The 14,882-nt window shown below is 48.2% G+C and overlaps 1 protein-coding gene across 1 annotated transcript; it reads right to left on the bottom strand.

Moving 5' to 3' along the window:
• Positions 1 to 604: 604 nt before the first annotated feature.
• Positions 605 to 13,023, bottom strand: CDX1 (caudal type homeobox 1). The gene is given in 5 exon segments (XM_020964197.1): positions 605 to 932; positions 2,103 to 2,248; positions 10,610 to 10,615; positions 12,583 to 12,972; positions 12,975 to 13,023. Coding segments are annotated over 5 exon segments (816 nt in total). The 3' UTR covers positions 605 to 707.
• Between the last annotated feature and the right edge of the window lie 1,859 nt (positions 13,024 to 14,882).

Here is a 14,882-nt window from a genome sequence, read left to right as displayed (position 1 = left end):
TCTGTATAACTCTAGGTGTCCAAGGTTCTAGTTCTCTTCTAGAGGACATGCTGCAGAGGCTAAAGTTATCGGTGGCTCAGGAGCCTTTGCTGATAGGAATTGGTCCTCCCCAACCTTTCCCCTTTGCTAGCCTCTGACTTGCCCCCGAAAGTTCCTCTATCGATCCTTTTCAGTTTTCTACTTGAGCCCTCCCTGGGGCTTCCAGGACCCAGGTTCCCCCAGTTGATGTCCAACTGATTGCTTCCCTTTGCCCTCTGAGATGCAGGCTACCAGAAGGAAGAACATGCCCTAGGGCAATGGAAGGACCATCTCTCTTCCTCTCACCCTTTTTGGATTCTACAGAATTATAAAGTGTTAAGGATTGGAAGGGACTTCAGAGACCATCTAATCCAACCCCCCTCCCCATTTTACAGATAGAAAACCAAGTCCCACAAAGAGGGGAGGTGACTTGCCTAAAGTCCCTCAGGAGGTCAGTTCAGCATTAGGACTAGAGCCCAGACCCTCCTGGCTCCTAGGGCAGGAGTCATTCCACTTCACAGGTGATACAGAAAGCCAGCCCTCTTCCCCTTTCATGCGGTTGACCCAGGAGCCCTCTGCTGCAGCCCTAACTCCCACACCGTGCCCCAGTTTGCTGCTGTGGCCTGGACCGGGCTGGTTTGGTCGCCCATCTCTCCCAGCCTTGGGGGGCTCGGGCCCAGGGGTGATTCCTAGGGCAGGTATTCCTCTTTGATAGTCAGTGGTGAGGAGGCCAACAGGCCTGTGGTGCTGGTGCACAAACTTCCCATGGGAGTGTTGGGAGGAAGGGGCCCCAAGCCCGGAGTCGGTGTGGTGGCTGTGGTGCTGCTCGGCTGATTTTGTTGCTGCTGCTGCTGCATTTTTTTCTTGTTTGCCTTCCGTTCCTTTGCCCGACGGTTCTGGAACCAAATCTTCACCTGCCAGGGAGGGACAGATGGATGAGGGAAGCGATGGATGAGGGAGGAGGGGCGGGAGGCAGCGGGAGAGGGAGAAACACATGGCAAGAGCAAATGAATTTGAGGTGAGGCTGACCTTACAGGGAGCAGGGAAAGGGTCAGAGGTCAGAGAGCTCACACTGGGAGGCAGTACAGGGCATGGAAAGAGTCTGGGATTTTGAATCAAAAGAGACCTGGGCTGGATCCGAGCTCTTCCATCTGAGACTGAGTCCTTTCTGGACCTCCATTTCCTTATCTATAAAAAAGAGGGGGATGGTCTGGGTCTGGCTCTAAGTCTATGATCTATTTCTATAGTACTCCATGATATACAATTGCTTTCCTCACACAACCTTGTACATTATGATTTCCATTTTACAGATACGGAAACTGGGACTCAGAACAGGTAAAGTAACTTGCCCGTGGTCACATAACTGAAGTTCTTGAGCATAAACTCAGGTCTGCCTACAAGTTTAGTGGAATCCCTCCCTGATATCTCAAGGACCCGTTGATGATGGAAATTCCTCCTCTTTTTTTTGCCCTTTACCAGTTTTTGACCATTATTCTAAAGATGCCTATTAGAAGATGAGAGAGAGAGAGAAAAAAAAAAAAGAAGAGGAGGAGAAGAGGAAGAGGAGAAGGATGAAAGGAGGAGGAAGAGAGGAAGGGGAGGAGAAGGAGGAGGAGAGGAGGAGGAGGAAGAGAGTTCAAAGGGATGGAGGAGGGAAGGCAAGCAGAGGCATCTGTCTGGGGGAGTGGGCAGGAGAGTAGCATCTCTTTCTGCTCCTAAGGTGCCATGTGACCATGGCCAAGTGGCCATCCTCTCTGGTCTCCTCCCCCTACAGGCCTACCCTGATCAGGCTCTTTCATAAGATCAAAGGATTTAGGGCTAGAATCAACATTAGATCTCTTCTAGCTCTTCACTCCTTCTCCCCCCATTTTACAGATGAGGAAACTGAGGACCAGAGAGATGAAACCATTTGCCCCAAGTCATCTAGGTAATAAGTAGCAGAGCTGGGATTTGAACCCAAGTTCTCTGGGGCTCCAACTCTAGGCCTCTTTCTATGACTTCATACTTCCTGTGTGGAGAGTTGAGACCCTTCCTCTCTTCTGGACAAACACTATGGCATCTGTGGTGTCCTGTGGGGAACAAACCTGCCTCTCCGTGAGCCCTAGGCTGACAGCAAGTTCAGCTTTTCTCCGGATGGTGATGTATCGGCTGTAGTGGAACTCCTTTTCCAGCTCCAGGCGCTGGTGGTCTGTGTACACTACCCGGTACTTGTCCTTTGTTCGAGTCTTACCTAGGGAGGCATGGAGCCAAGGGGAAAAAGGTGAGCAGAGGGCCATCCAGGCTGGAATGTGCCAAAATCACAGTTCAGGAGGAGACAAAAACCCTCACTTTCATGCAGGAACATCTTCCCCACCATCTCATGGAAGAGCATTCTGCCCAGCCTCAGTGAAAAAAGGTAGAGAACACCTTAGTCCTGAAGACTGAGTCCCTAAACCCAGCCAGAGAGACCCCCTAATGCTGGCTGTACACTGAGATCTAAGCTTGGCCACAGAGAGTGCCCTTGTCTCAAACCGAGCCCTAACCACTGGTCACTGTCACTGGCTACTGGGTCGCAAATTGAGACCTAGGCCCGACCTTAGCTTGAGCCCATGTCCTTGCCACAGACCAAGCCTTGGGTCCCACACTCAGGTTCCAACTCTTAACTCACGCCACAGATTAGGACCTAACCTTAACTAGACTGAGACCATTCCTCCATACACTTTAACCCTGGCCAACCTTCTAAAAAAGGTGTTGAATATATTGTCACAAGGTGAGGGAGTACGGATGACTTAGAACAGTCTATCTCCATTGCAGGAGGCATAATGTAAAATGCAGTCTTTACTGAAAAGAATCATAGATGCTTTTCTGTTTGTCTGCTCTCCCCATCCTCCAACCCCTCCCCACACTCCAATCCTAATGAAGCTACTGAAGGCTTAGCACCAAAAGGTAACACCATGTTAGAATCCCAAGTCAATCAATCAACAAATATTTATTAAGCACCCTACTATGTGCCAGATAGTATACCAATCACTAGGGATACAAAAATGAACCTGAAGCAATCCCAACCTCATGGAACTTACCTTCTGTGGGGAAAGATATTATATACATATATAAACATACACAATAGATGTTTGCTAATTTAGCAGAGGAAGCTGGGAGGATTAGGAAAAGCTTCATATAGAGAGTGGCTCTTGAGCTGACTTTGGAAGGAAAGCAGGGAATCTCAGAGGCAGAGGGGAGGAGGAAATGCATTTCAGGCACAAGGAACAGTCAGTGCAAAGACAATGAGATGGGAAATGTGATGCTGCAAATGAGGAAAAGGTCAGGCCAGGTAGAGGAGACCCCAGAGTGCATGAAGGGAAATGATGTATACAATTAGGCAGGAAAGATAGGGGAGGGCTCGACTGGGAAGGGCTTTTGATGCCTAACAGAAGGGTTGACATTTGCTCCTTGAGCTAATAGGGAATCACTCAGGTTTGTTGAGTAGGGAAGTGACATGCGCAGACTGGGCTTTAGGAAATCATTTTAGCATCTATGTGGAGGATAGATTGGAATTGGGAGAGATGAGGCCTGAAGACAAATGTGGAGGCTGGGGCTGAGTACATGATTCAGGTTTCCAGGAGATCAGGAATCTTACTGGACTGCTGGCCTTTTTGCAAGAGTTAACTACTTTGGCCTTGTGGACAAGTGATCTATGACCTGGTACAAGAAGACCCCAGCCTTCATCTTGAGGGGGATTTGAGAGCACGGAACATGGAGGTAGAAAGAACCTTAAAGATGATTTAATCCAATTTTCTCATTGTACGTATAAAGAAGCTGAGACCCAGAAAGGAAAAGTACCTGAGACTTGGCCAAGGTCACACCATCTTAGAAAAGCTAGTACTATACTAATTAACCAATGGAGGGAGTATGGTTGACTTCAGGTTTGACAAGGAAACACAGGACTGAGGTACCCGGGGAGTGGTGCAGATTTTCTAAGAAGAAGCTAGCCAAAATCTCCCCACATTGTAGTTTTTCCTCTCCTCTGCTCTTATATCCCTCTCAGGTACCCAGTATGAGCCTTGGACATACACCCTCCATGCTTCTGTGGGACAGAGGAGATGGTGAAAGAGGATAAGAGATGAAAGGGAAAAGAATATATGGACTCCAGGGGAATTGGGAATGGGGCTGGGGAAAGAGTCCCACATTAGACTGGAGAAGATATTTGTTATTCAGTTGTTTTTTCCAGTTGCATCCAACTCTTCTTGACTCCATTTGGGGTTTTCTTGGCAAACACACTGGAGTGGTTTGTCATTTCCTTCTCCAGCTCATTTTAGAGATAAGGAAACTGAGACAAACAGGGTTAAGCGACTTGGCCAGGGTCCCTCAGCTAGTGTCTGAGTCTGGATTAGAACTCAGGAAGATGAGTGATCCTGGGGCAGCTAGGTGGTGCACTGGATACAGCACTCCTGAAGTCAGGAGGACCTGAGTTCAAATCCGATGTCAGACCAATCACTTGACACTTACTAGCTGTGTGACCCTGGGCAAGTCACTTAACCCCAATTGCCTAAAAAAAAAAAAGATGAGTGATCCTGACTCCAGGTCCAGCACTTCACCCACTGCACCATGTAGCTGCCCTGAAGAAGATTTAGGAGAGCCATAAAGAGGAAGAAGATGGAGAAGAAGATGGAGAAGAAGATGAAGAAGAAGAAGAAGAAGAAGAAGAAGAAGAAGAAGAAGAAGAAGAAGAAAAAGGAGGAGGAGATGATGATGATGAAAAAGAAGAAAGTTAGAATTTATATAGCACTTTAAGGTTTACAAAGCACTTTACATATTTTACCTTGTTGATCCTCACAGCACCTGCTATTATTATCCCCATTTTACAGATGAACAAATTGAGGCCGAGAGTGATTAAGTGACTTGCTCTGTGTCTGAGGCAGTTTCTAAGCTCAAGGCCTCTTGATTCCAAGTACACCCTCTCCGCTGTACTTCATTGAGCTGCCTATGAAGTATTAGATTTGCTCTCTTTGGCCCCAGGAAGGATTTCTGCAGAATATAATAAAGAAGTTTCTAACAATCGAAGCTATCCAACAACAGACGGTATTCCTTTGGGAAACAGCGATTTCCTCATCACTGGAGTTATCAGCCTAGCGTGAGTCAAGAGTGAGATGGGGCAGCCAAGGGAGCTACTATTATGTTAGGCTGAATTAATACAAGTCTGGGGTGCAGAGAGAGGCCTGTTACCAGCCTGCTGCATGCAGGCCTGGTCAGATTACATATGCAGTATTGTATTCAGTTCTGGGGGTGGCACTTCAGGAAGGATGTTGACAAGTTAGAGCGCATCTGGAGGAAGATCACCAGGATGGTGAGAGGACTTAACTCCATATGTAAGGGTTGGCTAAATCCTTACGAGATTTGGAGAAAAGATTTGGCTGGGGAATGGGGTCGGGGGGAGAGGCTGATGGACAAGGTGGATGTCTTCAAATATCTAAAAGGATGTCTGAAGGAAGAGAAAGAGGCTTATTCTGTTAGACATCAGAGGGCAGAAGTGGGTCTAATGGGGAGAAGGTACAGAGTCAGATTTCAACTTAACCTGAGGAAAAACCTCCTAACCACTTCAGCTGTCTGAGAGTAGAAATGGCCAGTCTCAGGAAGTGGTAAATCCTGTATCACTGGAGGTCTTCCAATCCACTGACCTGGAATGTTCCAGAGGGGATCAGCTTCTGCTCAGTTACAGACTGGACTAGAGGGTCCCTGATGTCCCGTCCCAGCTCCAAGTTCCTATGGTTCTAAGCAGAGGCCGTCAGGGATGCCTTGAGAGATTTCCTGCATTGGGCAGTAAGTAGTTTGGACTGAATGACCTCTGAGGTCCCTTTGAGCTCTGAGAGTCCATGACTCTGGATGGGCTAATTCTCCTCCACACTTTGGAGGTATCACTGGGGCTAGCACTCAGTGAGTATAGCTGTGGCAGATAACAGCACAGGCAAGAACTAGAGTGGAGCACATAAGGCACTGGACTTGAGAGTTGGTAAGACCCATGTTCAAATCCTGCCTCAGACACTTTCTAGCTGTGTGCCCTGGCTTCATTTCCCAGGGCCTTAGTTTCCTCACCTATAAAATGTTGGGGTTGGATCTGATGGCCTCTAAGTTTCCTTCAAGTTCTAGTTCTCCAGTTCTGTGATCATATGATCCATCCAAGGTGGGTCCTTCTCAGCAAACTGAGGGGATCTCTAATGGAGTGAGCGCACCTCTCAGGGGCTGCTGGTACTTATGGTGTGTCTCTATAGAGACTCGTGTCAGGGTTGTTGTGAGCCAAACTGCCCTTGGCCTCCCCCAAAACTCTCCTCAGTGCCATTCAATGATTTTTAGTCGCTCTCTTCCCCACGGCCTCCTCCAGTTCTGGAGCCAAAAGGCTCCAGATGCCCAAGAGAGACACAAAAGGAGTGGGAGGCAGGATTAACCCCCCAGAGAAGGCTGCTCACATCAGATTCTTCAGAGGAAGACCAATCACCCCAGAGCAGGGTGACCAATTCTAGAACTCAGCTTATTCTAGGCAGCCTTGGGCCAGGGAGGAGGCAGGCTGGTTCAGGAGAAAAGCACTGGCCATGGAATGAGAGGGTCTGTGTTCTAATCCTACCTAACTACCTCTATGACCTCGGACAAATTGTTTAACCTCCCCCCGGGTCTCAGTTGGCTCAGCAAAAGGGACAAAATTGGGCCAAATGGTTTTGGGGGTACCTTCTAGCTCTAGATCTGTGACCCTAGTTTGATGGCTAGCACATAGCAGGTGCTTAATAAATGCTTATTGATGGTGACATGAAGACGTGGTCAATTCCTTTGTCTATTCTTTGACAAAGAGCTTTCCAGATGCTTCACCATACTGGTAATCTTCATTTGGACTCATTCCAGCTTGTCAATGTCCCTTGTAAAATGGGGGCATCTAGAAATAGGTAAAAATCCTCTGGAGGGGATTTGATTAGAGGAAGGCAGGAGGACCTTCAGTGACTGGAGAATAGACTGTTCTATTAATGCAGTCAAACATGCATTTTCTTTTTAACTTCTTGAAGTGATTTTCATCAATTATCACACTTGGTTCTCACACCTCAGAAGCAGGCAGGTCATAGGATTTACAGCTGCAAAGAACCTTAGAGGTCACCTAGCCTAACCCTCTCATTAAAAAAACAACAACAACCCCATTTTAAAGACATACACATATGGTGGAGCCCAGATAGACTATTTTGCCCTAAGCTCATTCAGTAAACATTTCTTAAGCATGGTGCTTGACACAACAATGTATTTGTATTGTTGAGCTGTTCCAGTTGTGTTTGACTCTCTGTGACCCCATTTGGCGTTTTCTTGGCAAAGATGCTGGAATGGTTTGCATTTCCTTCTCTGGCTCATTTTACAGATGAGGAAACTGAGGCAAACAGGGTTAAGTGACTTGCCTAGGGTCACACAGCTAAGAAGTGTCTGAGTCCAGATTTGAACTCAGGAAAATGAGTCTTTCTGACTCCAGGCCCAGCACACTATCCATTGTACCAGCTGGCTGCCACGGAAGTGGGAACGGGGAGTAGAGCAGACCTATTATTTTATTGTGTAGAAATTCCTAGGGTGGACACTGTGCCCACAGCTGTAGATTTGCAAGTTGTTTGTAACTTATGGTCTAAGACAGAAGTATCAAACTCAATGCCCCAGTAAGGCCAGAACCAGACTGAAATGTAATTGGAAAATTTTTTAACGAAATAAATAAGAATGTAACACAAGACTGATCGTGTTAATGTGTGGTTTTCTAAGACAATATGGGCCTGCAGGGATCCACTTCACTTTGGGTTTTACCCCACTGGTCCAAGAGACCTGCTTGGGGCACCAGTATGGTTAATGCCTGGTTCAGGGCCTCACAACAGGCATATGTCAGAAGGACATGAACTCAAGTCTTTGTGATCTCTGAGTACAGTATTCTTTCTGTGTTTCAGTTAAATGAACTGCCTAATCACACCGAGCTGACTAATGCTGTACACATTGACTTTTTTTTTTTTTGGAGGCAATTGGGATTAAATGACTTGTCCAGTGGCACACAGGCTGAATTCAAACTCAGGTCCTCCTGATTCCAGGGGCTGGTACTCTACCCACTGCACCACCTAGCTGCTCCTGTATGAAGTGATCTATGCTGGCTTCTTGCTTATAATAAAGACAGTGTTTTAATGTTCCACGGGCTTGGTAGTATTACGCACCATGGGGAAGTTGGGTATGTCTGATCAGGAGCCTAGAAAAGGTGTGGAGGTGGCAGAAAGGCATGACATTCTCTCTGAAAGGACATAGGATAGTAGGTTTGGGAGCTGGAAGGGACCTTACAGGCCATCTAATGACCAGCTTCCTCATTTTGCAGATGAGGAAGAAGACAGCCTGACTTGACCAAGATCATAGAGGTAGAAAGTAGCAGGGGCCTCCTTTTTCCTGCTCTGGGCAGGTCCTCTCACTGCACATCCAGAGTTCCTTCCATGAACCCTGTGCCGTCTCCCTGGTTTGAGCTGGGCAGCTGTGTGCCCTCAATATGAGCTGTGACCCTTGACATCTGTAGAGTCCCTTATCCAGTATCTATGGGGGTCCACGTAACTGGAGGATGGCCTGGACATAGGAAGGATGGCGAAAGTGCTCAGGCATGTCAGAATGGGGAAATTGGGACAGCGAGGCCTTCTGCTGTCAATCTCCTAGACAAAGAAAATTCTCCAAGCTCAAGGCCCATTAAGGTTCATTAAGCTTCTGTCCAAGAACTGAACCCCAACTAGGCAGATCAGGGAGCAGTTTGTCTGTTAGGGCAAAGGGGACCTGGGCAAGGGATCCTTGTCCCCAAGATATGTCCACCCTCCCATTTCCTCATCTCCCAAAGTGTCACATTCAATAATAATAATAACAATAATTACTCACATTGCTATTACACTTTTTTTTGTGTGTGTTATAGAATCTTTTGGCAGTCTGGTAAAGCCTATGGATTCCTTCTCAGAATAATGTTTTTAAGTACATAGGATCACAAAGGAAATCAATTATACTGAAATAGTTATCCAAATATTTTGGATACTCCAGCTACAGATTTCTAAAGTTTACAGGGCTTTTCTCCGTGAAGGGTTCTATGGAGTAGGTTTGTAAGCATTATTATTTCTATTTTACAGATAAAGAAACTGAGGCTCAGTGAAAGCCTGGTATAGTGGAAAGAAACTGTATTTAGTGTGAGAGGACCTAGATTTCAAACCTCAGCTCTGTTTCTTGCCATCAGTATGATCTTAGGCAGTCATTTAACTTCTCAGGACCTCAGTTTCCTCATCTAAAAAATGGGGATAATAACAGTACTTACCTCATAGCCATGTCTTGAGGACAAAATTTCGTATATGTGAAAATATAGGGAATATGTATACATGTATATCCGTACACACATACACATACATATATACATACACAACAGCCTTAAAGCTGCTATATAAATGCCAATTATTAGCACCCAAATGTCCCCATTTACTTTTCCCTCTTCTAATGCTCTTGAGAGCTGAGGACAATTCTCCCTACTTTTCTTTTTTCTTCTGGTTCAGGGCTGTGATTTCATTGGCATAAAGAATTCCACGCATGGAAACTCTCTCCACCAATGCTGATAGAAGCTTCGTCTTGAACACTGAGAACTGTTGAAGGTCTGAGAAATGTCACTGGTTTGTGCCCAAGGCTGTGTTTGAACCCAAATCTTGCTGAGCTCAAGACCCTGTATGCACTACATGGTGTTGCCTCTTTCCACTTTACAGCTGGAAAAAGTAAGGCATGGAGGTTGCGCTCTCCAGATAATCTGCTTGTGTATCCTCTGACCTGCTAGTGCCTCCCCCATCCCCCATGCTTAGAGGCAGCAGAGAAAGAAAGCAGTCTCTTTGATAACCTGAACAAGGGTTTTCTTTGAAGTTTACTATCTCATAGGCAACTTCCTCAGCTTTAGTAAAGGAATCCAAAACAGTTGGAAGGGACCCAACACACCTGCTTTATTGCAAGCCTCCCTCCTTTGTGCCTCAGTTTCTCCTTCTGGGGACAAAATGAAAGAGAGCATTTTAATTATCTCTTCCCTCGCTAAAATCCCACATTTTGGAAATCTCCCCAACTAGAGGTTACCTAGTACAACACTCTCATGTCAGAGATGTCCAAGAGAAGGGAAACGACCCAAAGTCACACAAACAATGATGATGATCATGACGATGGCTAGCGTTTACATAGCACATACTACGGACAGGCACCGTGCTAAGAACTTCACAAATATCTCATTTGAGTCTCACCTCGAACTTGAGAGGTAGGTGCTATTGTACCCATTTTCCAGTTGAGGAAACTGAGGCAGACGAAGGTGAACAAGTCAATGACAGAATTGGGAGAGGAGCCTGCTCTCCTGATTCTTAATCCCATACTCTTCCTACTCTACTGTCCCTGGGAAGAAAGCTGAAGGCAGGTTTTGGGTAGCTGGGTAACAGGACCTAGAGCTAGAAATGACTTTGGAAATCTAGTCTAACCTCTTTATTTTCTAGATGAGGTAACTGAAACGTGAAAGATTGAGTAACTTGCCCCAAATCACTCAGACTTTAGGTAGCAGAACCGGCTTCAAACTCAGGTCCACCGGTCCCTCCAAACTCCAACCTTCCTTCTCTTACCCCAGCTGTCTCTTAGAAATTCTAATGAGTGAGGGTGGTCCAGTTAACATTTACTCAAAGAGATGGAGTGACTGAAATCTCCTGCAGAGGGCTCTCGCAGAGCCAAATTGGGGTGGGGGAGAGGGAGCAGTGAGATAGAGATTGCCTGGGCACAGGACCCTCTTCCTCCAAGAAACTGGACTGTCCCTGTGCTCCAGGACCCTGAATGAGGAGGCTAGGTGCTGGGGAGGGGGAAGGAAGGGAGGGACCCTATCTGTTCACTGAGGCCTGGGTATTGGGTGCGAAAGAAACAGGCAAAAGAAGATTGTGGAAGATGTCCAAGAGTTGGCCCCTAAGTCACCGAGGAATTTCCCCCACCCTGCTGCTACCTAGCACCTGCCCTAAGGCTTGGGTGGGAGGAAAGGGAAGTAGGGGAGAAGCTGCGGCCACAGCTTTGGGAGCAGCCAGAGGTAGCGGGCTACATCAAAGCCTCCCAGGCAGGCCGTGTTCCCCCGCCCCCAAATCCAGGCAGCTTTTGTCAGGGACAAGGTCGGGACAATGGGGTGCCCCCTCACCTTCCTGCAAACAGGAGTCCCCCAGTGGGCCAGGCGTGCCCCGTTTGCATGACAAAGGGGAATCCTTAGAAAGGCACTTGCCTTTCCCTCATTAAAGTCTTGGCCTTTGTCCTCTTCGATCCCTGGGCCTTTGAAGAAAGGGGATCAGAGGCAGTCCTAGGGGAGGAGAGGAGAGGTGCCCACCAGCTTCACTTGGGTTTCCACTTTCCCACCAGCTTTCCCTCCCCTAGGGGAGGTCAAGAGTTCAGACAATGGTCAGAACCCACCCTGGCACTGAGGAAGAGAGGGTTGGGGAGAAGACTAGAAAGTGCCATCTTGTGCCAAGGCCCATGGATGACCTCTCTGGCCCTTGACTCCCGAAGTGGAAAACGGCTTTCGGGTCCAGGCCCTTGGGTCCTTCAGCCAAAATGTAGTGGAAAGAGGGGATCGAACTGGATTCAAATAAATTTCAAATAAGCATTTATCCAACTTCCGCTTCTGGCCCCACTTAACAACTGAAGAAGATATAACAATAAATAATTGAGGACGGGCTCTGCCTTCAAAGTCTCCTTTTGTGAGGCTGAGTCAAAGGATCAAGATACACGAAGGTGGGTGAAAATAAGATGTGAAATAGGGGTGTGTGTGTGTGTGTGTGTAGGGGGGTGGGCGAAGTAAGTGAGAGGTCTGTAAAATAATTGAGAGTTGGGGGATCGTGGACCAACTTGGGCTCCCTTCCTCCTAACATTTTTCAGGGGCCTTGGACTAGTTGGCTGCCAACCCTGGCAGATAGAGGTGAGATTCCACTGAACTCCCCAAGAGGTGAAGATGGCCGGAACCAGCTAAGAGGAGAAGCCCAGGGCTCATTTGTGGCTGCTGGTCCAGCTCCTACAAAACACCTGTTTCTGAGCTGGGTGCTGCTAAGTTCAGGTGCTAAGGAGTGAAGGTGGGGGTGGGGATCAGAACCAAGAGTTTATTACAACTATGCAGCCAGAGTGGGGCCCCCAAGGAGCTTACTTAGCCTAAGGTCTGAAGGCAGAGAAGGTAGGTAAACGAACAGGGTGTGCCTGGTGATAATCTTTTAAAAGAAGCAGCCTGGTAGAAGGGGGAAAAAAAGCTGGATAAAAAAAATTAGACATGGATTCTAATCCTGTTTCTGTCACTTATTTACTATGTAGATGACCTTGGTTAAGACACTTAACCTCTCAGTGCCTCAGTTTCCTCATCTATAAAATGGGGGATAGCAATCCTTGCTGCCCTAGCCTGCCACTCTGCTAATCTTCTCACTTCAGACCTCCAGAGTCTGACCCATCACTACTTCTTTATAGCTCTAGTCAGCTCTGGGTGTCACCCAGCCCCGAGGACGGTGGGAAGGGGTGCAGGCACGGGGCCCATCGGGGCCATCTTACCGCTGCTGTGGCCCGCTGACCCACTGCGCCGCATCCACTCGTAGGGTGTGCGCCTCTGCGTGCTGGGTGAAAGTGGTGCCCCTGGGGTGCTCAGGGAGGATGGCAGGAGGCCCAGGCCGGAGCCTGGGGGAGCCTGGACAGCACCAAAGTCTGCCGGGCTGTAGCTGATCTGGGCCGGGCTGGCAGTAGGAGCCGTGGGGCCTGGCCCATAGGCAGTCCAGTCATCCTTGGCTGGGGGGTAGGGTGAAGACCAGGCTGCCCCAGCCAGTCCGTGGGGAGGGTCGCTGTTAATCCCCTGGACATGTTGGTAACCAGAAAAGTCCGAGTACTGAGTTGGAGGCGCAGAAGGCACATAGCTCTGGGGGCTGAGGTTGAGCCCCGGGTGCCGACGGGGTTGGGGTACATGTTGGCATCCTTCTCGAGCAGATAACCCACGTACATCTTTGGTAGGGAGCCCCCGGCGCATGCTGGGCACTGCTGCCACCTTCCAATCCTCTTTTGGCTCCAGCCCTGGCCCCAGTCCCAGCCTCTGACCTGGCCCCAGCGCTTTCCGGATTAACTGTTCGCCTGAATTTACTCGCCCCCAGCCGGTGAGGCACCACCCCGACCTTTTATAGGGCCTGGCCTCCTGGGCCCTTTGCTTGGAAAGGCGGGTTTGCATTTCAAAGCCGAGGAAAGCTCAGAGTCCCGGAATCAAAGGGGGGAAGACCCGGGAGGGGGCAGGGTTCAAAGGGAGACAAATTGCTCTGGCCTAGGGGGCAGCTGAAGGAGTGGTCACCCTGGCAGGGGGCCTGGGGTTTGGGAAGGAGGGGAAACTCTGGCTGGGGTCGTGGGGGGTGGGGGAAGTAGGACAGAGGGTCCTTGGCAAGGGGAAATCGGAAATCTTAGCTAGGAAGGGAAAGTGTGACCTTAGGGAAATTTCTTCAAGTCTCTGGACCTCAGTTTCCTTATCTGGAAAATAAGGGACTGAACTAGTTATCCCAATCCTATCTCTAAAGTCTAAGACCTTTTGCTCCCCAGCTTCCACCCCAAGGATTTCAGGTCTAATAGGAGTTCTTTTGGGCATGCTTGCCCTCCATCCTGATCCCCCTCCTCAGAAGAGCTTGAGTCCCCCTTTTCTTAGAGGTGGTAGTGGAGGAAGAGGGGTGCTGCTTAGGCTGATGCCACCGAGATGCTAAGAAGGGGCAAGGATTTGAATTGACAATGGGGAGCCTGGTTTGCTTTGAAGCAAACCTTGAGCCTGGGTCCCCCTTTACTCCGAGGAGGGGAAGGGCTAAAGCAAATCTGGAGATATCTCGTGTGTCAGGATCCTGAGGAAAATGGGACTTAGAGATGGCAGGGACTTTGGAGACCACCTAGGCAGAAACCCTTATTTTTCAGCTGAGGAAACAGCCCCAGTTAAGGAGAAGTGACTTGCAGAATTGGAATCCAGGTTCTTGGATTCCAAATCAGTTGCTCTTTGAGATAGGGTGGGGAGGGAGTAGAAGGAGGAAGAGGTAGGGAAGAGCTTTATTTATGGAATTGTAGTATGGGGCAGAACTATGGCTTATTTTAGAACTACACGATAATCTCCAGGAGCCAGCCCTGAAGCCAGGAGAAGTGTTTGGATCTGTCTATGGTGGTGGGGGTACTTGACCACACCCACTTTCTTACCCCTCCCCCCCTTTCTTTTTTTTAGCAATTCCTGCTATAAGATGAATCAGTGCAGTGAATTTCTAAAAGTCATTTTCTTCCCAGAGATATAGGCACACAGTCCTGAAAACACTAAGTACACCAGCTACCTCCCCAACCTACCCCCTCCCACTTCCTCAGCAGCCACCTCTATGTTCCTCCTTTACTCCTTGTACCTCCCTTTCCCCCACTGTTTCTTTTTCATTCTCTCCTTTGATTTTCTCTCTCCAACCCCTTCCTTTTCCTTTTCTCTCTCTCTCTTTCTCTCTGTCTCTCTCTCTGTCTCTGTCTCTCTCTGTCTCTCTCTCTCTCATACACACACACACCACACACACACACACACACACACACACACACACACAGAAACACGGTACAGCCTTAATGTATTTTGGGATTAATCACTCAATTTATATAAAACTTCAAAGGTTGTTTGGTTGTGTTCGACAAAGCCCTGCCTTTCTGGCATTTGACACCTCTAACACTCAGCAGGGCTTCCCTATAAATCTAAACACATTCTTATGGATAGAGCTGTGGGCTTAAAGTCAGGAAGACCCAAGTTCAAATCTTGCCTCAGACACTTAGTAGCTGCTGTAACCTGGGCAAATCAGCCTCTCCCAGTTTCAGGCTCT

The sequence above is a fragment of the Phascolarctos cinereus genome, unplaced genomic scaffold (assembly GCF_003287225.1).
Source record: "Phascolarctos cinereus isolate Bilbo 61053 unplaced genomic scaffold, phaCin_HiC Scaffold_2;HRSCAF=192, whole genome shotgun sequence".
Classification (NCBI taxonomy): domain Eukaryota; kingdom Metazoa; phylum Chordata; class Mammalia; order Diprotodontia; family Phascolarctidae; genus Phascolarctos; species Phascolarctos cinereus.
Note: the sequence above shows the minus strand (reverse complement) of the source record. Positions and strands in the feature narration are given on the sequence as shown.